At 30.2% G+C, this 25,342-nt stretch overlaps 1 protein-coding gene across 1 annotated transcript; it reads left to right on the top strand.

The window, feature by feature from the left end:
• Positions 1-3,140: 3,140 nt before the first annotated feature.
• Positions 3,141-4,900, top strand: LOC100244981 (protein VAPYRIN). The gene has a single exon (XM_019221578.2). The coding sequence runs from the start codon at positions 3,161-3,163 to the stop codon at positions 4,757-4,759; it is 1,599 nt and encodes a 532-aa protein (XP_019077123.1). The 5' UTR covers positions 3,141-3,160; the 3' UTR covers positions 4,760-4,900.
• The last annotated feature ends 20,442 nt before the right edge of the window (positions 4,901-25,342 follow it).

The following is a 25,342-nucleotide window of genomic DNA, read 5'->3' as shown; positions in this document are numbered from 1 at the left end:
CCCCATTTGGCTTTTACAGTAGCCTTTATCAGGCACTAACAAAAGCTTCCCAAATACCTTTGTCCCAATCCCATGCCATATGATCTGAACAAATGCAAATATTTTTCATATTTATTTCATTTGAAATCTTCTTATTTAGCAGTTTACTGCAGTCTTCAAGTTGGGAATATGGTCATATATGTGAGGCATCTCAACTCCATGCATTGCAATTCTGCAATATAAACTTGGAGTGCAACTACGTATAAGTCATGTTTCATTCTTATTTAATAATATATTTGGATTTTTATTTAGGATAAGAATACTAGTAAAAATTCATTAATATGAAAATCAAATTTTATTCCAATTAAAATTTTATTTTCTCTTCTACATTGTATTGTGATTCACATCTATTCTCAGTTTATTTTTATTTTTTAGTTTCACCTATGAAGTGCAATTATAAATAAAAAGTAATTCTAAATTCTAACATGTGGTTATTATATATGCCTTTTGGAAACTTGAAAAAAGAAAATAAGAAAAATATATCAACAGTATTAATCCAATCACACAAGCATACGAGTAGAAAAAAAAAATTAATATGGTTCAACAATCAATGTGATTCCTATGTCCATAGAGTGCACGGATACTCAAGAATCCATTGATAAAAAGGAATGAAAAGGAGTATAATGATAAAACTCTAAAAAACTACTCTTAATTACAACAACGCTCTCCAAAAAAAAAAATGAAAACCTTAAAATATAAGATGGTTAAATATATAAGAAGGATAAACTTGTTATTCATTATATAAAAAAAAAATTTCCAAGAGGCGCTACCCCCTTCAATCGTCATAAACTAACTAGGCAACTCGATCCTGTGAGCTCAACAAGAAGTTCAACCTCCGACATTCTAAGTGAAACATAATAAAATTAATTCAAGTTTTACAATCCAATAAGTAGGAATTTTGGAATATCCCTTTTTAATATACACTTCCAAGTATTTTTATTTTTAAACATAATTTTCCTCCTAACAATGAAACTCCTATAAAAACCCAAATTACTTTATGGTTAGACATAGTTTTATTAATTAGTTAACATTGAGTTTTTGCAACATTTCAATTAGTATAAACTAACTTTTAATACAACATATTTTGCATTTTCATAAAGGGATATTCCTAGTTTCATCCTATCCTTCTTCCTTAATCTTCTCTCTATTTAGCTGGCATTTGTTTTTTAGTCCAAAATCGAAATAGAAATAGATGTTAAAGTACCATTCAAACCTCAAATTTAAAATTAAAATTAAAATAGTTGAAAATAAAACTTAATTTAAAAAACAAATCATTTTAAAACATTTAAGCATATTAAACCACCAAATCAAAAAATAAATAAATGAACATACTTAGTGATAAAAAGCATATTTTTAGAAGTGTTTGGTAAAATTTAGTACTAATTACTTAATAATTTAAGTTGACTTTAAAATAAATTATATTTAAATTATTGATTTAAAACTTATTATTTAATTTTTATTATAAGTATTAAACTTATTTGATAAAATTTATTTTAAATCATCAAATTGAAATATTTATTCTCATAAATTATAATTATGGTAAAAGAAGTTGAATAACAATGGAAGTTATGAAGTAACAAAAGAAATTATAGAAGTAATTAGGGCAAACATAGATAAAAAAACTAAAATAAAAATATGAAATTAATAATAAGTTAATTATTTTTATTTATTACTCAAAGTTATTTTTTATTTTAAGTTATACCATTAAATTATTTTATCAAATATATTTAATTTACTTAATAACTTAAATTAAGTTATTAAATCATTTTAAATTATTACGTTGATTTGCCTAATACCCATTAAGTTTCATCCACTATCTCTTCCAACCTTTGGATATTAATCAATAAAAAAAACTATTGAATAAGTCTTAGTACTAAGTAATGTTTTTTTTAAAATATTTCTCAAAAAACAGATTTTAAAAAATAAAATTTTATTTGAGAAATCAAATATCTGTTTTCCAAATAGACCCTAAACTGCACCAATACCAATATTACAGAAAACACTTAATTTTCTTCTTACTTTAACACCAAGAAATGGTAAATTAATGGACATCTAAGCACCTATTAACTTTAATACCAAGAAATAGTAAATTAATAGACATCTAAGCACCCATCAAATTCGAAAATAAAATATCCCAGCTCTAATGGCTTGATTAACCCGCAGAGAATGATGCAATATAATATGATTGGTATGTGATGAATTGGGTGTTTCTATTATTGGCCTTTATGGTGCATTACAATCAAAGAATAGGTCATAAAAAATTTTGCAGGTCCAACGCTAGCTATGTCTAGAGGAAAAATATTAATTGACCAAGGCAAAGCAAGCCTAGAGTCCACCAAACAAATGAATATTCCACACATATAACACACGATCCAATAGAGCAAAGAGACAAGTTTCTGTTGTTTGGTTGAGTTGTGTATAGCCAAACGCCCAAATGGAACACTCCCCTAAAGGAAATAAATAAAAGGAAGATGACCCAATCAACAAGATCACTAATGTTATAGCATTATTGTCAATTTGTCCCTATAGTTGGCCAAGTAAACAACACCACTCCATCATATAGCCCTCATTTCACACTGAGATGTTTTTGAAATCATCAAAATCATATTATTCCTTTGGACTTTCCACAAGCTAGAATATGATATTCTCCTATGGCAGTACTTTGTTACTTAAAAAAAATAAAAAATAAATGATACTTTGCTGCATAATACACAAATACATTAATATATGACAGTTGCTTTCTTTCTCTCTTTCTTGTGTTTGTGTCTATGATTTAATATGAAGACTGAAAATGACTTCTGCAGAAAAAAATTATGCAAGTGTTGCTTAGTTTTTTGACTTGTACAACTGTGTCTTAGGAACTATACAGTTGTCAGGCCGAATAGAACAAGTCAGCTTTGGTTTTAACACCCACCATGTGGCACTCTCTCAGCAGTGCCGGCCTTGTTTTCCATCCTTCAAATACCTCCATCTTCTTCATCTCTCATGTTTAATCTCGGTTTCTCTTCATGGGTTTTGCCTTTCTTTTAAAACCCATCAAGGTTTAGTCTCAAGAAAGAAGGAAATACTCAGTGAAGGAGAATTGGAAGGTTACATACATCTTTGTATAGGAGAGGTAAAGATGGACAGGCTCATAAGCTTAGAGCCCTCAAACCTTGTTGCAATCAGGATTGAACCTGGCCAGAAGTGTTACGGGGAGCTCATCTTGCGGAATGTTATGTACACCATGCCTGTAGCCTTCCGGCTTCAACCAATGAACAAGATGCGGTACACAGTGAAGCCCCAGATGGCAATCATAGCGCCTCTCGCCACCCTCACTGTAGAGATATCTTATCATCTCCCTCCGGGATCTTTGCTTCCCAATTCGTTTCCTCACTGTGATGATTCCTTCCTTCTACACAGCTGTGTCGTCCCTGGCGCAGCTGTTGAATCTGTTCCTAATGACTGGTTCACCACAAAGAAGAAGCAAGTGTTCATCGACAGCGGCATCAGAATCATGTTTGTTGGATCGCCAATCTTGGCCCAGCTTGTTGTAGATGGATCCATGGATGAAGTTAGGGAGGTGCTCGAGAGGAGTGACTCGGCGTGGAATGGAGCAAACTCAGTTGACTCGCATGGCCAAACATTACTTCACCTGGCTATTACTCAAGGTAGAGCCGACCTGGTTCAATTGCTCCTTGAGTTCGAGCCTGATGTGGAGGCTCAGAGCCGGTCAGGGTCCACGCCACTGGAGGCGGCGGCGGCGTCTGGAGAAGCGTTGATCGTGGAGCTCCTGTTGGCTCATCGAGCCAGCACAGAGCGCTCCCAATCTTCTACCTTGGGCCCAATTCACCTGGCTGCGAGAGGAGGTCACATGGAGGTTTTGAGGCTTCTTTTACTCAAGGGGGCTGACGCTGACGCCATCACAAAGGACGGCAACACAGCCTTACACCTATCAGCCATGGAGCGAAGACGGGACTGCTCGAGACTGTTGCTGGCCAGCGGTGCTAGGGCTGATGTTCGGAACAAGAACGGGGACACACCCTTACACATTGCTGCAGGCTTAGGCGATGAGCACATGGTGAAGCTCTTGCTGCAAAAGGGGGCAAACAAAGACATCCGAAACCGGTCTGGGAAAACGGCATACGATGTAGCAGCTGAGTACGGCCACACTCGCCTTTACGATGCCCTCAGCCTAGGGGACAACCTGTGCGCCGCAGCTAGGAAAGGCGAAGTGAGGACAATCCACAAGCTGCTTGAGAATGGAGCAGCAATCAACGGGCGGGACCAGCATGGATGGACAGCACTGCACCGAGCCGCATTCAAGGGTCGAATGGAAGCTGTCAAGGCACTGATAGAGAAGGGGGTGGACATTGATGCTAGAGAAGAAGATGGATATACAGGCCTGCATTGCGCTGTGGAGTCTGGACACGTTGATGTGATCGAATTGTTAGTAAAGAAGGGCGCAGATGTAGAAGCTCGCACCAACAAAGGCGTAACTGCACTGCAGATAGCTGAGTCCTTAAACTACTTAGGAATTGTGAGGATATTGAGTAATGTAGGTGCCACCAAAGAAGGCGTCGCGCAAGTTCCCGCACCGGCTCCGATTCCATTTGGGAATGGAATGTTAGGAGCTAGAGAGGCTCATGATCAACTTGGATATTGGCCTAAGAAGAAGAACCGATCGAGAGCCGTTCATAGCAGCTTTGATCGGTCCAGTACTCCAATGGCAGTGCTGTAGCTAGCTCTGGGTTCATGCCAGGAGTTTTTTGCTTCCTCAAACGAGAGTTCAAACTATATATATTCTTTGTATCTTTGGATGGAAATTGTGGAAGAAGGTGTAAGCTCGGACATGTTGATTGACAACTTATACATATTGCTGTTAAAGGTCTTTAGAAAGAAAGGCATGTGTAATTTCTCCCTATCGAGAAATCCCAATGTAAAGAAAGATCATTTCCATATTCGATTCTACAAAATATGAAGATAGGAGAAGATCGGCCAAAACTAATATTTAAACAAGTAGGAAATATCTTATCAAATCAATACACCTAGAATATTCTAGCTATGTATGGTTGGGTCTTATGTTTTCCAAAGTTTTAATGCAAACAATGCTAGATTAAAAACACAAAAAGGCATGTGTAATTTCTCCCTATCGAGAAATCCCAATGTAAAGAAAGATCATTTCCATATTCGATTCCACAAAATATGAAGATAGGAGAAGATTGGCCAAAACTAATATTTAAACAAGTAGGAAATATCTTATCAAATCAATACACCTAGAATATTCTAGCTATGTATGGTTGGGTCTTATGTTTTCCAAAGTTTTAATGCAAACAATGCTAGATTAAAAACACAAAAAGGCATGTGTAATTTCTCCCTATCGAGAAATCCCAATGTAAAGAAAGATCATTTCCATATTCGATTCCACAAAATATGAAGATAGGAGAAGATTGGCCAAAACTAATATTTAAACAAGTAGGAAATATCTTATCAAATCAATACACCTAGAATATTCTAGCTATGTATGGTTGGGTCTTATGTTTTCCAAAGTTTTAATGCAAACAATATTAAAAACACAAAAAGGCATGTGTAATTTCTTCCTATCGAGAAATCCCAATGTAAAGAAAGATCATTTCCATATTCGACTCCACAAAATATGAAGATAGGAGAAGATTGGCCAAAACTAATATTTAAACAAGTAGGAGATATCTTATCAAATCAATACACCTAGAATATTCTAGCTATGTATGGTTGGGTCTTATGTTTTCCAAAGTTTTAATGCAAACAATGCTAGATTAAAAACACAAAAATAAAACAATTATATAAAAGTACACGAGGTTTTAACGTGATTCCAAACATCTCGCTCCTTGTTATCTATGTACACCTTAAACCACAAGTCTTTCTCTCAACTGGGTGTCTCCCATTATCCACCTTATATAGTTTTTAGCACATCTCCGTTTTATAACTTTTTCTTTTCATAGTTTAGAATATTTATAAAGATATTATTTCTAACAACTTTTCTTATTTTATAAGGAAATATAATATTACAATAATATACTAACTAAGAAAATATTTTATACAAAATTTTCTACAAAAAGGAATGAAAGTACTAGAAAAAAAATATTAAAAGAAAATTATTTTCTTATATTTGAATTTGTTAAGGAAAATGCGCAAGAAAATCAAATATAATTAAAATTATTAAGAATTTTGTATGTTTTCAAGTTATTTAACCTTTATATAGAAAAGTTAAATAAGTGAAAAAAAAGTTTGAAGTAGTATATAAAAAAAATTAATTAATTTTAAATATATTTCTTATGTCTTTTTTCTTTTTTTTTTTCTTTTTCCTCTCTATTTTCTTTTTCTCACATTTTCTTTCAAACTTTCTGAGAAAGAAACATAACCTTTATGTATATAAGCTAGTTCTTGTGTGCTTTTTATTGGTTCATCGCCCATTTAATCAATAGAAGTCATGGTTTGAAAACATTGTTTTCAAATGAAGTCATGTTTCAAAATACAACATCGATTGAAGGTTGTGAATTGAACACACCAGTTTCAAAAGAAAATCATCTCTTTTGTGGTTCTTTAGGCTAATTGAGTTGGATTTTGATGGTGTTGAAATTAATATTGTGACTGAGTTGACTCAAAATCACGAAATTGAGCTTACGCATTCACAGATTTGGGCCTCGATTTGTAGAACATCCATGTTGGGCTAACCTCAATCTAAATTTATTCTTGGAACAAAATATATTTGGGCCTATGGTTTGGGCTTTATTATTTGGATGAGATTTTTCTTTTTTTCTTTTATTTCTTTATTTTGTAGGTTGAGATTGTTATGTTTTTTTGAAGGAATAATTGAGTGAATTAGTCAATTAGCTTGTGTGAAAATTGAAATTGACTTTGTAGCAATTAATTGGAAAATTCAATTTAATTAGAAAAAAAAAAAGGAAAATGGTGACGTTTTTACATGCCCAAATAATTCCATTAACTGAATTTTTTACTTAAAGCTCTACAAAATAAAAAATAATAATGAATTTTAAATGCATTGTAGTATTTAATTAGCAAATTTTAATTTTATTTTATTTTTATTTTAAATAAATTGTAGCATTTAATTAACAAAGTTTATTTAATTGGAAAACCCTTTTTTGTTTAAACAAATTCATTAGTTGAATTTCTCTAGTTAAAGTGTTACATGTATTAAAATTATAAAATTTAAATAAATTTTAGCATTTAATTAGCATAATTCAATTTAATTGGAAAATACATGTTTGATTTAGATAATTTCTTTATTTGAAATTTTCTAATAAAATACATAATATTAGGTTGAACAAATACTTTTGTTGTGTTATAAAAAGTGATTTCGAAAGATCTAAAATCAAATATGAAATTATTATGGGCCTTTAATTTAAAATATGGACCGTCTTGGAGGCCATCACAACATAATCGTAGGATATGATCATAACTCATCGAGTATTAATTACATAATAGGGTAGTCAAAACTTTGTTATTCTACAAGAATCCAAGATTTTAAATGACCATAAGATCCAATTGGTCTCTCTACTCTACTCATTGCATGACTTAACGTTAGGTTAAAATTGAGTGAAGGAACACATAGATGTTATTTTGAATTCACACCTCTTTAGGGTTCTATCTTCGGAAAATTTTTCATTTAACTGATGATTATTGTCTAAAAATTTTCTTAAGAATGAAGGTTAAATTGAAATGGAAAGCGACCTAAAATTTGTTATCAAAGAAGGGTTTGGTGAGATATTTAGGTGCATATTGGTGAGAGAGAGATCTATGATAGGTAAACACATTATGTGTAATATAAAAAATGATCAATGAAAAGCCAATTAAGTGGTGGCATTATTAGAAGAATTCAAGCTAAGGCCTAAAAGTTCCACAAAAAGATGGCAATTTGTCTATTAAGAGTTTTGACTTTTAGGTTGAATGTAGAAAAAACTACCTAATTCTTAGAAAATTGCTTACAAAAAGCTATAGGTTATCTATTTTGGATCACTTTCCATTTATTTTATCAAATATAGTGATTTTATTGTAAAAAGTGATTTTTGAAATATCCAAAATGAAATCTCAAATGATTATAGATCTTTAGTTTAAAATATCCACTATCTTGAAGGCATGCACAACATTATTATAGGATATCATCATAATTTATCAAGTATTAATTAAACCATGCAGTCTAGTTATAACAATGGTATTATGAGGGAATCTAATATTCTACCGCTCTCTCTATCTTATTCATTGCATAATGTAATGTTAGGTTAAGATTGACTACTTTAGTATCTTGCTAGCCAATTCGTATAGACTATGGGTGTGCATGGCAAGTATTGGTCTTTGGCATGTCTCTTGAAGATTGGAAGGAAGAATCTCTTGCTGTAGAAGAAGAATTGATAGTAGAAGATATCCCACAAGTATAACAGTTAACATGAACAGTCACAAAGGCATGTAAAATCTTTCTTTAAGGGAAGCATAGGTGTTATTTAGAGTTCACACCTCTTTAAGGTTCCTAAGAAAAAATTTCATTCATGTAGAAGTTTCTTGTTTATAAAATTTCTTTAAAATGAAGGTTTACTTGAAAGGGAAAGCGATCTAAAATTTGTTATCAAATGAGGATTTGGTGAAACATTAAGGTGCGTATTGGTGAGAGAGAGATCCATGGTAGGTAAACACTTGAAGTTTAACATCAACATGGATCAATGAAAAACTAATCAAGTGGTGGCATAAACTGAAGAATTCAAGTTAAGGCCTAATGATTGATTCTAACTTTTATGTTATGTTTGGTTCTCCAAAAATATTAAGGAAAGAAAAAGAAAATACTAAAAGAAGTCTTCTTTTTTTTATGTTTGGTTTCACAATAAAAGTTAGAAATTTATATTTTTGGTTATTTTTCTCTCTATTTTTTTTCTATTTTCCTTCAAAATTTTTAGAACCAAAATAGCCCTAAGTAAAAGATAAGAGCATAAATCAAAGAGAGGTTAAATTTTTGTATTTATCACATTTTATTTTAAATTTCATGCATTTTAGTTATTGTCCAAAAATAAATTACAAAAGATGTCTCCAAACTCCAAGATTCTCAAGTTTCTCTTAAATTATTTCATATAAAATGAAACTTTTATAATATTAATATATTTTTTTTACTAAAACATAAGATTTTAATGTTTATAATCCAAAATAAAAAATCAAAGATTCTTCCAAGTTGACCTTGACTACCAAAAAGAAAGATTAATGATAGTCTATGAAAGCAGATAAACCAACCAAACACCAAAGAAATGGGGAAGTAAAATGTAACAATCAAGGGTTGGTGATGAAAGCCACACTTGCCATATAACAGTAGCATGGAAATTGTGGTGCAAAGGAGGGTTGGAGTTGGTGGCCTTCATTGGTTGTTGTAGTTAGTCCACATGTAGGTTAGATTCATGCTCTTAAAATAAATAAATAAAATAAAATATGAAAAAAATACATGTTGTTCAATCAATGAACCACAAGTTTTGCCTAGAAATGAAAAGGGTTTTTTATTTTGGACTTTTCCTTGTACCAACCAAATACTACCCTAACAGACTTTTTTAATTGTCATATTTTTTTCATGGTATTGTTTTATATGTATTTTAATTTTTTCTTCTTTTATATGAAATGGGTGATTGTGAACATAAATTTAAAATGTTAATTTAATTCGATATTTAAATTGGTTTAAACACTCATTTTGAAATATTATTTTATTTATTTTTAAAATTTGAGTATAAATACATAAAAATTATAGACAAAAAATCATTATAAAAACCTAAAGTGATTCAAATTCCTAACTCTAATACAATGAAAGAGGATATTAAAATTAAAATATAAAAAAAATAAACAAATGGTCCCATTATTCTTACCAAGATAATGAATAATCTTTTAGGTATCCCATAAAAAAATAACGAACTTTAAGATAGTGAATTTTATGTAATGTTAGGTATTTTATACCAGACTCATCTTTATAACACGTCATTGTCTTTCAATAAAATTAGATATTAAAATACATAGTTTATTTCTTTTTTTCATTCCACGTTTATTGTTTGTTTGGTATGTAATCAATGGAAGAGGAAAAACAGTTAGACAAAAACTTAACCTAAATTCAGAAAAATGAAATTGGATTAAGTTTGGATTAATCACTTCAAGTGCACACAGATTGAGTTCATGTTTATCAATTCAAGGTGAGTGTTCATTAATTCAAGTTGGCCACAAATCCGACTTAAATTTAAGTGCTGCCAATGATCACTTCTACGTACTTCTGAAAATAGTTATTTTGTATGCATTCAATAGGTTTCAAATTTCTAGAGTATGATGGTTATGGTTGTCTCAAATTTAATTTTGAATTTATTAAAATTTTGAAATTTATTAAATGATGGAATTTTGTATGACATTTTTGTCATGAAAAAATAATTAGCTCTAAACTCGTCAAAATTAATCCGTGAAATTTTGACAAAATAATCTTGCATCCTTGTAATAAATTATATAATTCTGATCATAAATGAGATGATTAAGCATACCAAGAACTTTTTCTTGTGAAATTATCAAAGAAAGTTAAATTTTTTTTTAAATGGTTTTTATTTAAAAAAATATATAAATTAAGTTTAAAAAATATTTTAGATATTTGAGTGTTGTTTGGATACATTTCTTGTTATATATATATATACATATATGTGTGTGTGTTTAGTTATGGGGAAAATGTGAGGAAAAGAAAATGAAAAGAAAATAAAAAATAAATAAATTTAATATCAATAATTATTTTTATATGTTTTTTGAAATTTATTTCACTTATTTTCTTTGATCATATAAAGATTAAATAATTTTAAAATATATAATTTTTTAATTAATTTTAATTGTATTTGATTTTCTTTCATATTTTTCATAGTGAAACCAAATATAAGAAAATTATTTTCTGTAATACTTTTCGAGAACCAAATATAACCCAAATGATAGTAACTTCCATATAAAATGAAAAAACTCTTTGAAAACATACTTTGAAAGGATTATGACTTTTTAATAGTTTTAAAAAATTAAGCATCAAGTTGATACATTTTTTTTAAGTATAGATTAAAAATAATTTTTAAAAATTTAAAGTAGTAAAAAAAATTTAGTACCTCAATTTTTAAAATATTTTTTAAAGTTATTACGTTTTTAATATATGCTTACTAGAGTTCTCCTATCTTATATAAAAGTTATTGCTATTTTTTATTTTAAAAGTAATATATGGACCAAAAAATTATCCTTATTACCTCCAATCAAGTCTGCAGGATCTAGTATGGAACTGACGTTAACTTTTGTTAATGTATGAGCGGTTGCACAATTTATGAGACATATCTTTTTCGTTCATCTTGAAATAGAATATATAATTTCATATATTAATAATATTTGAAAAAAACATTAGGTAAATAAAAATAATAAATATAATGACAATATATTATATATCATAAATCAATAAGAGTATTCATATCATTCATTTGCTAGAAGATCAATTTTCATCAAGACATTCAAAGAAATCAATATCAATGTAAATCGAATCTAATATACCGCGCTATTAATAAAATTCATTTTCATATATATATATATATATATATATATATATATATATATTTTACTTTTATTGGGACTTCATAAAAGTTGACTAAATATTTAGATATTCATGTACGTATGTGATTAATGTTCTTTTATATCATACTTATAATTATTTTCAATATTGTTTCACTTATGGTGATATAATGCGACTTATTTTATTATGTTGACTTTTACTTTGACATTCATAATCAAGAAAGGAGATTTGTATTAACGTTACATTCACTTCAAATATATATTAATTTTACTCTTAAATTATTAATAATTCTTGTGTAGCTTTTAGGCTATATCGAGACATGTGATAATTTCTAACTGCATAATAATTTGTACCTAACATGTGATAATGATGATATTAAATGAGGTTTATACATAACTTATAGTTATCACTAAGTAAAATAATTTGTTTATAATTTGTTACTATATATAACAAAATAAATATAAATAAAAATGTGAGATCTATTTTTTAGTAATGACCTAAAATTAAATATTAGAAAATTATTTTTGAGGTAATTCATATTGATAATGTAACGATCTACTTCTAATGGTATAGATATTGTTTGCTCTAAACCCAAATTGGTCCTCACAGTTTTAAAACACGTGTACAAGCAATCGTATAGATATTATCTGTTCTGCACCCAAAAATATTTTTTCGACTTTAAAACGCATTTATAAAATTAATTGGAGTTCATACTTATGATATCAAAAACTTTCTCTCTTGTTCGATATAAAGATATCACAAACACCACTACAGGTAGATACAATGTCCTCATTATGTCTAATGAAATTGTGAATTCAAACAAACAAATACCCTCATAAGGCTAAATAGACACTTTTCATGGGGTTAAATAAACTCTCACATCGAAGTCGGAGATCAGTTCTGATATCATTGATAAAAACCTATATTCAATCATATAGATATCGTTCATCCTAAACTTAAATGAGTCATGATTTTAAAATGAGTTTATAAAATTTAAAAAAAGGTCTTACAGGGGTGGTTATAAAAGAAAATGAAATTGGAAAAATAATAATAATAATAATAATAATAATAATAATAGAAGGAAGTCGTATTAACGTGGTGCTCATCCATCACTATTATGAGAATATTTAGATACAATGTCCTCATTATGTTTCATAAAATTGTGAATTCAAACAAACAAATACTCTCATAAAACTTAAATGAGTCATGATTTTAAAATAAGTTTATAAAATTTAAAGAAGTTCTTAGACGTGGGATATCTAAGTTGTGATAAAAGAAAATGAAATTGGAAAAAATAATAATAATAATAGAAGGAAGTCGTATTAACGTAGTGCTCATCCATCACTATTGATGAGAGTATTTAAAACAACATCTACAAATGAAAGCATTGAAAACAAAAAGTTGTTTTTATAATCGACTCACAAAAATGAGTGGGGAAGGTAAGAGTGTGATGCACGCTCTTTAGGAAAGGGAGTGGGAGAAAGGAGAAAGGAGAAAGAGGGAGGCAAGAGTGAAACACATATCACCGACAAATACAATGTCGTGGGAGTCACTACTCCCGCACTCAATCGGCCTCGTTTCATGCTCGTATTTATTATTCTTTGCAAGTATTCAACACTTCCCCCACTTCCTCCTCTCTATATTTATTATTTGGAGTATCTACAAAAGCAAAGATTGTATTGCTACTACTCCATCATGTTCCATCTCTTTTTTATTTCTTTCATTCCTTGCAAATTGACTCCCTTGCCCACCTTCATTCTTATATTTGCACACTTTTGGTATTGTTCACGTAAAATTAAACTCCCATATGAGAAATATCGTTAAAAAAATGCTTTTTGAAAACTATTTTTTAATATTTTGTAGGGTAAAAATATATTTAAGAATTGAAATATTTTTAATATGTTTTTTATATTTTTAAATTTATTTTAAAAATAATTTTTATTTTTAATATTTTATTTTTAATTATTTTTTATTTATATAATTATTTTTTTAAACCGTTCTCAAAAAATAAATAAAAATAATTAAAATATATTATTAAAAAATACCTTATTTTTTTTGTTTTTAAGATAAAAAAATCATTCTCGATTTTCTTATTATTAGACATGTTTTCTTTTTTCTTTTTGTTTTAAAAAATAGAAAATTATTTTGAAAAACAATTGTTAACTAAACCTTCAAAACTATTTTTGGAAATTCTCTCATCTATTCATTATAAAAGTTGCAGAAAAATTAATAAAAAAATTCTTTTATTTTATTTATTATAAAAAGTGGGATAAATTACAAAATGCATTCTTCTTTAAAAAAAAAAAAAAAAAATCTTTCTACCGTGTTTTTCCTATTTTGTTTCGTAAAAACATTTTATGATAAATAAAAAAATGAATTTCATATTTATAATTTTATTCATGACTTAAAATGAAAAAATTTATTTTTGAGCATTTAAGAAGATAACCAAAAGCCTTATCATTCATCAAAAAGAATTTGAGAAAATATGGGCGGGGTAGCTTCACTAATCATAGATTCATAAGCAGTGAATATCAGATGAGATGTGGACCGCCTGATGTAGGGCCAGTAGGGCGGACCCCCACACACCCGATCCGGTTTCCAATTATAGGAAGAAACCGGAATAGAATGTCGGCAGCACCGACATCGCGGAAATCAAGGAGGAGCCAGCTGCTTCATAGATGTACACATGTGGACTCGATCCAGCGGCAGCAGCCACCGACGGATCAATACCATGTTCCCTAAATTCTAGTTTCAAAATTTAGGACTGGCTCAATAATTAATATATATATTATATTTTTTAAGATTTTTCTTTCAATAATTTTTATAAGAAATTTTTTTAAAAAATTATACAAAATTTTAAAACATATATAATAGGTTAAAAACATTTTGAATTCATAAATGGACTTTTACTTTATAAAACACTATAAAATATTTTTTCAAAAACTATTTTTAATAATTGTTAACATATTCTCAATGTTTTAAAAATAATTTTTATGGTAGTGTTTTAGTTTTAATCATTTTATATATTTATATAATTATTTTTTAAAACAATTCTTAAAAAACACATGAAAGATGTTATCTTAAAACGTTATAATTTTTATTTTTAAGAACAAAACACTAATTTTTATTTTCTTATTATCAAATAAGTTTTTCTATTTTTTTATTTAGAAAATAAAATTTTTGTTTTAAAATATAATTACCAAACAAAGCCTAGGAAGTTGTATCATGGAACTACTTAAGCAAGTATATAAGTGGTCCTCATCAATTATTAGTCCAATGGATCTTTTAATTTTTTGTAATTTTTTTTTTGTTATAATGTGTTCAATTAATAAAAGCAAAACTTTCAATTGCATAACAAGATCATTTTATTAGGTAATGGAGATACTATAAGTAATCTATTAGTTATGTATCAACGTTCTAACAAAAATATTTGTATGCATCAAAAAGCCCGGGTTTGACAAGGTAAAATGTTGCATTCATATAATAAAATACAATATTAAGTTGAATTCTTCATGAGATATCTTTAATTTATATCCATGCACTTCATATTCGCCTGGAGTTCTCTCCTAGAGCAAACCATCTATGAAAAAACCACTTACAAATCTTTCAAGACACTTTATGAATATGAAAATTATAGGCACGATGGACTACAAAGCAAAAATCCACTAAACATAAAAGGTCAATTGCACATAATTACTTGGTAAACATTATTTTCTCAAAGATTTACACTACTAGGATTTACACTTATCCTTGTTCTCGAGACAAAACACCTTGGTACTCCTTACGTCGTTGAGAGAATGTGGTTTGTTACCACAAACTTGAGTTCATTGGATTAAATATAAATAATAACAATGATATATTTAAAGCACATAGAAAAGGGAAAAAAAACTTCAAAATGGGTCAACATCAAATTTGATTGCGTGAATATCATTTAACGAGGCCTAAGCACTCCTTAAATTTGCTTCTTATTTTTTAATTAAGTTATTCCACTATACTTGTAAGATGGGTTTATAGCAATCTCAAGTCTTCACGGGTATTGTAAGTCACAAGGAAGTATATAGAATCCTAAATTAGAATAAATGAAACAAAGTTCTCAACTTAACTAACGGGATGTTCGGTAAAACTTAATACTTATTAATTAAAAATTTAAATTGATTTTAAGTTAAATTATTGACTTAAAACTTAAATATTAAGATTGTTTGATAAAATTAACTTAAAATTTATTATAAATCGTCAAATTAACATATTTATCCTCATAAATTATAATTATCATAAATGAGGTTGAGTAACATTGAATTTAAAATAGTAGTAAAAGAGATTGTGAAGGTAATTAGGGTAAATGCGATAAAAAGTTAAAATAAAGATATTAAATTAATTATTTTTACTTATTACTTAAAGTTATTTTTTATTTTAAGTTATATTATTAAGTTATTATACCAAACATATTTAATTTATTTAATGATTAAAATTAAATTATTAAATTATTTTAAGTTAGTAAGTTGATTTATCAAACACCCATTAAATATTTAACTTTAATATTAACATTAATGCGAATTGCTAAGCAAGAATTATGGTATTTTGGGCATTGATGTGATCATTAAGCAAGAATTATGTTTTTTTTTTCCTTTACGGGGACAAAGGTCAACTCAAAGTTCACATATGGAATGATGCAAAAGTCAAAAATTCTAACACAAGGATAGAGCATCCAAACTTCAGTAATAGTCTTCAAATGAACATATGGAAGTCCAACTTTTTTTCCTTAAAGTCATAAGATGATTAAGATCTTTGAAGCTTACAAGCAAATAGAGACAAATTTCAAACAAGATACCACCTCATAGTCAGATGTCTCAACAAGTAAATTCCAAAGGCACACATGTAGAGGTGTGAAAGTGAAATAGAAAAGGAAAAATTAAAATATATTATTGTTGAAATTTTTGAAAATTTAATTTCAAAAGAGAATATTGTCCATGCATGGCCAGTGTGGGTTTTCCAAGGTTTGGATTCCCACTATGACATTGAACCAAGAAAAAAAAACAATAAAATAATAATAAAAAATTAAAAATAAAGAGTGTTCACACTTCAACTTGTGACTTGTGGGTGTTTTGGTCAATGAATTTTGTATATTGTGTGACTTGTGTCCAACTTCCAAGCAGCTAAGCCATAAAAGGACAAGGAAGTTGCCACATTTCCCACCCACTTAATTTAAATCTAGATTCTAATTGGGCTTGAGGTGGTCAAGTTTTTGTAATTTGATTTGTAGTAATTTTGAGAAATATTTTTAAAAAATTATTTCTAAATTTTGTAAAATTATTTTTAGATTTACTACCGTTGAAAAAATCTAATAAGAAATTATTTTTAAAAAATTTAATTAATGTTGTCTTTTAAAAGAGATAAATTTAAAAATATTTTATATATAAAATAATTTTTTAATTGTTATATTTAAAAATATATTTTTTAATTTATGTATAATATTTTAGTTAAAATTTATTCGAATTTTCAAGGGTTGAAGATGCAAATAACCCATCGAAAGTCATGTATTAATTATTATTGATTCTTTATTATTTGTAATTATATAATTTATTATTTTATTTAAAATATAAAATAAAATTAACTTTTCACTTTTTGACATTTTTGTTGTCATATTATACTATTGCAATTGTCATTTTTAAATTATTAAATCTTTGAATGTTAAGAATTAAGCTAAAGTTGTGTTGATGTTGAATTAGTAATTAATAATATGACTTATAACTTTGAGATATATTAATTGTTTATTCATTGGGAATTCTGTTTTAGGATTTTTTTTTAATTTAATAATCTATGAAAAACCTTAGTGGTCCATAAATGGGAGTAGGTTGGGAATTCTTAACCCAACCAAAAGTTAGGTTGGTGCAAGTTAACCTTACATTTGACTTAATGTATCCAAATTGCAACTTTAGCTCAATAAGTCATTTTGAGAAAATTAAAAGAGTAGTTCATGATATTTTTGAAGTGCTTTTCTTGTAAAAATAAAAATAAAAATGAGAATTACTTAGGGTATGTTCGATTCCTAGAAAATATGAGGTAAAATGGGAAAAAAAAAATAGAGAGGAAAAGTAAAAAAAGAGAAAAAGTGAAAGAAAATAAAAAAAGAAAGTTTAAATTTAATAAATTATTTTTATATGCTTTTTCAAACTCATTTTATTGATTTCTCTCTATTATAGTAAAATTAAATAATTTAAAAATATATAAAATTTAAATTAATTTTAATTATATTTTATTTTCTTTTATAGTAAAATTAAATATGAGAAAACTATTTTTCTTAACAATTTTTTCTTTCCCTAGTATTTTTCAGAACCAAATATAGTCTTAAGGATTTTTGAAATGGTAACTTAATATGTACTTCTTAAAAAATTATTTTTCTATCATATGACATGTTATAAATCATAAAACGTGTTATGGAAAATAAAGTATTTTTCTATGTTCTCTCCATTTTTTATTTGATATGGTAAAACACATGGTAGCACGTTGTCTTAAAGCTACTATTGTCTCCTTGTGTGTCATTCACGAACAATAAACATATTGTCGTAAAGTTATCTCTATATGCGCAATTAACGAACTATACTCGCTCAAATCCTAATCACTGCCTAACATAAATATTTCTTTTACGAGTATTCATAGGAAGATTATAGAGAATCTATCCACTATCCGTTATCTAGTTGTCAAAGAAATATGAAAACTCAAATAATACTCGGTTGTTTTTTCCATAAAAATGAAAAAGATGATTTTTGTAGTCAGAGTCTTAATTATCTCAAAACTATCCTATAAGATCTCATAAATATTAATAAAACTCATAAAATCTTACACAACAATTGAAAAAATAAAAATTATTTATTACCTTTTACTTTTACCAACAAGGAAAAAAATGTGTTTTCACACCCTCATATAAAAAATAATTATAAAATAGGAACCTTTAAAAATAATTTAAGTCTCATGTATTTACCAGTCAAATGTAGTACCTGATAATTAAAAGTAGTACTTATATCATTAAAATGTTGTATTTGAATAATCATAGGTAATACATTTGACCAAAAAAATGTATAAAATGCTAATTATTTTTAGTTAGCTGCTTAAAATTTGTATTTCATAAACTTAAGTTCCTATTTTATAGTTTTTTGTTTTCATATGAGTGTATGAAACATATTTTTCCCAATAAGGAAAAAGTTTTAAACTCTAATACCAAGATTTCAATCTCTTCTTTTTTAAAAGAAAGTTTTAAACTTTATATTTTAAGAAAAAAATTCTGACAAAAATTATTTTATTTATTTACATTCAAATACTGATGAATTCCTAAAAAAAGTGCTTGTACAAAAGCCAAAAATGCTTTTAGCATAGTTACTTTTAAATAAGCTTCTATATAAGCCATTTTTATTTGTGGTAGTCTTTCCTAATTCAATTTAAGTAACCTAAATACAATTCCATACTATTAATTTTTTTTTAGAATATAATTTACTTTTTTTAGAGTATTTAATTAAACATTCATCCTAGACCGCACTATGACGACCTGCCCATTGTGAATGAACTTCACCTTTTGATGAAGGGAAGAAGGGATGACTCCAGCTTTATGAATCCAAGGTCGACCCAATATCAAGTTAAAGGATGTAGGAATCCTCAAAACCTATAACAGAGTAGGAAATATGGTTGGACCTATCAACAACTAGATCTTCGAAGTGCCCATGACCTCCCTCTTAATGTTATCATATGCTCTGATTGTCTGAGTAGAAGGATCAAAGTCTGAGAGTGCATAACCAAGGGTGATGGCAGTGGCTAAAAGGCAAACTTTCAAGGCCGAGTCATTGTCCAAAATGACAAATGGCACTCGATGGCTTGAACAACCAACTGAGATGTACAGTGAACGTGTATGGTCTGAACCCTCGGGTGACAAGTCATTATAAAAAAATACAATGCAAGTGGCTTTGCCAACTGTCATCATGTGGATCAACCCCTCCGGAGTAGTGGTAGTCTCAACCCTGATCTGACTCAAAGTTCGAATCAATGCATCTCTGTGAGTGTTAGAAGATGCTAGTAAGCTCCAAATAGATATACGAGTCTGGGTGCTCTGCAACTGTTTCAGGATCTCATTATCCTCTCTCCTGACCTCCTCATGAGCAGACGTCCCTTCCAAGGGTCTAGCGGTTGCGAGGGGTTGTTTTCGTACCACTCTACCCTTGCAAATAACATATTGTATATCAAGAGTGTAAACATCATCAACATATGGAGTCTAAACCTCATCAACATCCGGAATCAAAACAAATGAAGTCTAAACACTATAACGTGGGAAAGTCAATGGCTCAACTGTGGTCAACTGTACGGATGTCACCTTAGGAACCAATCTGAATGGTGTGGGAATCTGTGGGCCTAAGCTCACTCCACCTAACTCATAAATCTCATCTGATACGATTGGATCTGGCTCCGACTCATCCCAACTCAGCATGTGGATATGATCATCAAGCTCAACAAAGTTAAGGAAATGTATGCCATCGGTCGGAGGGGGAACTGCGTGTGTAGTATGAGCTGGTAATGGGTTAGTGGTTACATTCGACTAACCCAAGTGAACCACACCCTGATCAATCAAATCTTGGATGGCGTGCCTCAAAGTAGTACAGCGGTCAGTCTCATGCCCTGGCCCCTGATGAAATGCACAATGTAAATTCATCTTGAACTGTGGTCAGACGGGCTGAGGCAATGGCCTGAGAGCAAGAACTGTCAATAATCCGACCTCTATGAGCTTCCGAAGAGCTTGGCTCAACGACATACCCAATTATGAAAACTGTCTTTGTGTCCTCAAAGTAAAAGGAACAGAATTTTGCTGAGCTTTAGGTCTGGGATAGGAAGCTAAGGGTCTCGCTGCAAACTGTGTTGCGTAGCATGGTTGTATTGGAGTAGGATATGAAGCTAGAGGTCTCTCTGTGCCCTATGCGGCATAATAAGGCAGTTTTAGTGTGGAAGACAAGTAGGCCTGATCGTACGACTGAATAGGTGCTCATGGCCTATACTGCACACGAGGCGATGGTGGGTAGTAGAATCCAAAAGTATGCCCAACTGTCTGATAGCGTCTAGTAGGTCTCAAACCTACTGAACTGATAGCACCCACATCTCTTGATCTATGTCCTCCTAAAGGTTTCTTCCCCTTCGAATCAGAAGGAGAAGACTTGGGCCATAATTCTCTAACTATGCCCTACTTTATACCGTATAAGGCCTGTACCAAAGATCCAAAATCCATATGAGGGAATCCCATCAAGTGCCTCACAAATCGAGGCTGCAAGCTCCTCATGATCATACTAATCTGACCCTTCTTAGATGACCTATCAATAACTTATGAAATCTTCTCCCTCCAACGGGAAATAAATGAGGTGACCGACTCCTCTAGCCTCTACCTCAAAGCCTTTAACTCTCTCCTCGAGACATCAATGACAATATTAAATGCAAATTGTCTCAAGAACTCTTGGGCCAAATTATCCTAAGTTTGGCGGCGTGATACATCCAATGAAACAAACCAACATTGTGTCGTGCTACTTAAGGACATAAGGAAAAACATAACCATCTGGGCCTCATCCAATCCATGGGCCCTCATAACCATACTGTAAAGCCTCAAATGGATGCGATGATAGTCAATGCTCGTGTATCTCTCAATCTCAGGCATCCTAAACTTGGCCAATAAACTGGCCATTGGTGCTCCATCAAAATCCTCTTAAGTAATAACTCCATCTGAAGTCCTCAATTGCCTCAACTTCTACTCAAGTCTATTGATACGAGCATGTGGGTCCTCTAAGATCGGGGTAGGCACTGTGACTAAAGGCGGGACAACTTCGGTCTGACTATGTAGAGTGAAAGGTATAGTCTGTGGTGCTGATTGACTAGGTAGAGAGAGTGGTGATACTATATGGTCATACTGTGCGCCATCCTGAGGCGAGACCTATTGGGCATGCTGCTAATCTATTCTCTGGCCCAGGTTAGCTATTGCCTCCTAAATTGAAGCCATGACCGCAACAAACTGGTCAATGGTAACTATTTATGAGTCCATACCCCTCTAATATAATATCTGGTCTAATTGGTCTAATACTTTGATCAATCTACCCCTAACTCTGATCCAAGAAGCTGAACCCAGGCCGAAAGTATCAATACTCCTAGAATAGTGGAAATACTAGATAAGATACGATGTAAGGGAAACTCTACAAGGAATGTCTATCAAATATGCCGAAATATAACTTGGAAGTAATCAAACTGATATCCAATTCTGGGCAAATATAAAAGAGATTACTATGAAGGTAACTAAACCTATCACTACTAAACTAGCTCTAAAGGCAATTAGATGCACCCACGTGTTAGGAAAAGAAATCATGATTGAAGGATCTAAAGCTCAACCTACAAGGTCAATGTGACTCTAAAAAGAAGAGAGGTGGACTTTAAAGGATCTCTAGCAAAAGCGATCATACCCTTCGGTGGTACGCAACCCTCTACACACCTCCGAAGAGACGGGGCGCTTCCATGCAAGGTGGTCACCACCTCCACACATGCACTACCTCGACATCCCAAAGGGTTTCCTATGGTGAAAGCTTTGGCAACTCTCAGCACTCAGTAGTCAACTAAAGTGCACAGTGAGTGGTGTGGGTGCATCCGAAAATCCTATGAAGCTAAAGTAGAAAATGAAACATATTAATCACACAAATATCCATGAAACCTAGCTCTAGGCTATACAGGTCTTCAAAGACTAGACTCCAATCAGTATCAATAAGTCCATCTCCTCCAGAATGTTCCCAAACAACTGGCTCGGTTAGAGAAACAAGCACACACAAGGCCTCACACTTGCAAATGTAAGAACCGAAATGAAGAAAATGGTCGAAACCAGTGGATTGGAGGTAAGGGGATATATATGCGACCCACACGGACAAGCAACATGCAAACACACAAGAGAAGAGCAATCATGCAACAGGCAGTCAAACAGAACGCAGGTATATCATTTATGTCCACACATAAGCTAAATGAGAATATGGCAATCAAAATGGATAGCAACAAGGATAACTTGCTCAAAAATGATCAAAATAATATACAAGCAAGATAATCAACACTAAGAAAAAAAATATACAGCAATATGAGCATACATGTCAAAGTAAGCAGAATAATCATGGCAAAAGAAAAATCAATATGCTAAGATAAGTAAGAAAATCTATCAATATCATCAGCATGTCAATGTCCCAAAGAGACATAACAATGAAGCATAAAAAATCGTTGCATCAAAATCCTCAATGTGCTGTGATCACTCAAGCATAAAGAAGCACAAAGGGAAGGTATCCGTCAACCGGCTAATCAAACACCACATTTGCTTCATTTTAAGTTCAAGTTTGACCCTCTAAATGATTCCCCAATAGAGTCGCCATTTTGTGGACCCCATATTTCGCTTGATGTGTTTCTACTCGATGTCGAAACTCGTTTTTTATTTGTTTGGTGAAAATTTGATTTTTAGAAAAACACTTGGAGTCGCCACTTATTTTTATTTTATTTTTTAAGGGAAAAACTAAATAAGAAAGAAAAACCCTAAGTATGACTCCTGAAGGAAAAAAATAGGTTTGTGAAAAACCGAATCTGGGTCCGAGAATCAGCTTACTCATTAGGAAAGTATGGTAAAAATCGTAGCACCTCACTAAGCCCCTAAAAATGGGTCTCTACTAAATAAGGTGAAACAAGTATGACAATTAACTAGGAGATCAATGGATACCAAAGAGATCATAGATCAAAATCAGGTCATGATAATGAATAAATGAACAAAGTGAGAGTGAGAGCGTACCTTGGCAGCAAGTAATAAAACGCTATCATGAAACAGAGTTAGTGCACAATAACGAATATAAAATATATCACATGCATATCAAATTGAAAAACAAAGATCATGCAATACTCATTAAGCATAACAATTGACAATCAGAAGAGAAAACTCATATGTAGGGCCCCCACCAAAGCCCAATTGATCTTGCATGAATTAATATCACAAATTCCATTATTTTGGAATTATGAAAATTGCCTTCATGCTTATTAAAAATAGTGAAAAACGAGAAAATTATTAAAAACCAAAGAAAATCACAAGATGCATGCCTGAATAAAAAAATGGCAACAAGTTTATTAAAAATTAGATTTTGGTGAATCGGGATTTTAATGAAGAAAAGAAAAAGAAAAAAGAAAGAAGAAAATAACAACAACAACAACAACAACAACAATAATAATAATAATAATGAAAAATAAATAAATAAACGAATAAAATAAAGTAAAATAATAAAATAATAAATAAATAAATAAATAAATAGATAAAAGATGAATAAATAAAATAATTAAATTAGGTGAATAAAAAAACTAAATAAATAAATTTAAAAGATTTAAAACCATTTGAAAGACAAATATTTGAAAATCAAGTTTTGAAACTTATTTGAAAATTGAAGTATTAAGAACTAAATTTGAAAATTGGAATTTTAGAAAAATAATTTGAAACTGGAAGTTATGAAAATTGGAACTTGGAAAAATTATTTGGGAATGAGATTTCTTAAAAATTAAATCTGAAAATTGGAATTTGGAAAATTATTTAAGAATGGAAATTTCTAAAAAAATAAATTTGAAAATTGGAATTTTGGAAAATTATTTGAAAATTAAAGTTTGGAAAATTAAATTTGAAAATTGGAGTTTTGAAAATTATTTGAAAGAAATTGGAGTTCTGAAAATTAAATTTAAGAATTAGAATTTTGAAAATTATTTGAGAATTGGAGTTTTGAAAATTATTTGAGAATTAGAGTTTTGAAAATTAAATTTAAGAATTGGAGTTTTGGAAATTAAATTTAAGAATTGGAATTTTGGAAATTAAATTTGAAAGAAATTGGAATTTTGGGAATTAAATTTGAAAGGAATTGAAATTTTGAAAATTATGTGAGAATTTGAGTTTTGAAAATTAAATTTAAAAATTGGAGTTTTGAAAATTAAATTTAAGAATTGGAATTTTGGAAATTAAATTTGAAAGAAATTTAAGTTTGAGAAGTTAAAGTTTTAAAAATTAAACTAAAAAAATTATCTTAAGATTAAAATTTTGAATATTAAATTTTTGGCATCAAAATTGAAGAAAAATAATAAAAAAATTAAAAAAAAAAAAAAGAAGACAAAAGGCCTTAGCACCATTGGCCAAACTTGTACAGGACCAGTATCACCACAAACTCATTTTCCATATTGCAACAATGTCATACCCACACCACAAACTCATTTTCCATATTGCAACAATGTCATACCCACACCACAAACTCATTTTCCATGCATATATCTATCATACCCACACCACAAACCCATTTTCCATGCATATGTCTGTCATACCCACACCACAAACCCATTTTCCATAAATATATCTACCATACCCACACCACAAACCTATTTTTCATGCATATATCTACCATACCCATCTAGGTTACGGTAGGCACCATAAAAAAAAATAATAAATAAAGACTACAATTCCTCCCATATCCCCATACCATGTAGTCAAGTGTAAATGCTAGGAACAGTGCTGAGCTTATCCGGCATTGTTGGAGCAATGACATCAACAACCAACTTGTCCGACGTGCTATTTTCTGATTTAATTGGAGCATCCGATGGAAAGTTTTTTGGCGACTCTATCAGTGGAGCTAGAAAGGAGGAGACAGGTGTGGGTGCTTTGGCAATGGGTGGAGGCTTGGAGAG

The sequence above is a fragment of the Vitis vinifera genome, chromosome 8 (assembly GCF_030704535.1).
Source record: "Vitis vinifera cultivar Pinot Noir 40024 chromosome 8, ASM3070453v1".
Taxonomy (NCBI): domain Eukaryota; kingdom Viridiplantae; phylum Streptophyta; class Magnoliopsida; order Vitales; family Vitaceae; genus Vitis; species Vitis vinifera.
This window is presented reverse-complemented; position numbering and strand designations above follow the sequence as displayed.

Excerpts from the sequence above, each read along its gene's own strand:
- LOC100244981 (XM_019221578.2), top strand. The coding sequence starts at position 3,161 with ATGGACAGGCTCATAAGCTTAGAGCCCTCAAACCTTGTTGCAATCAGG.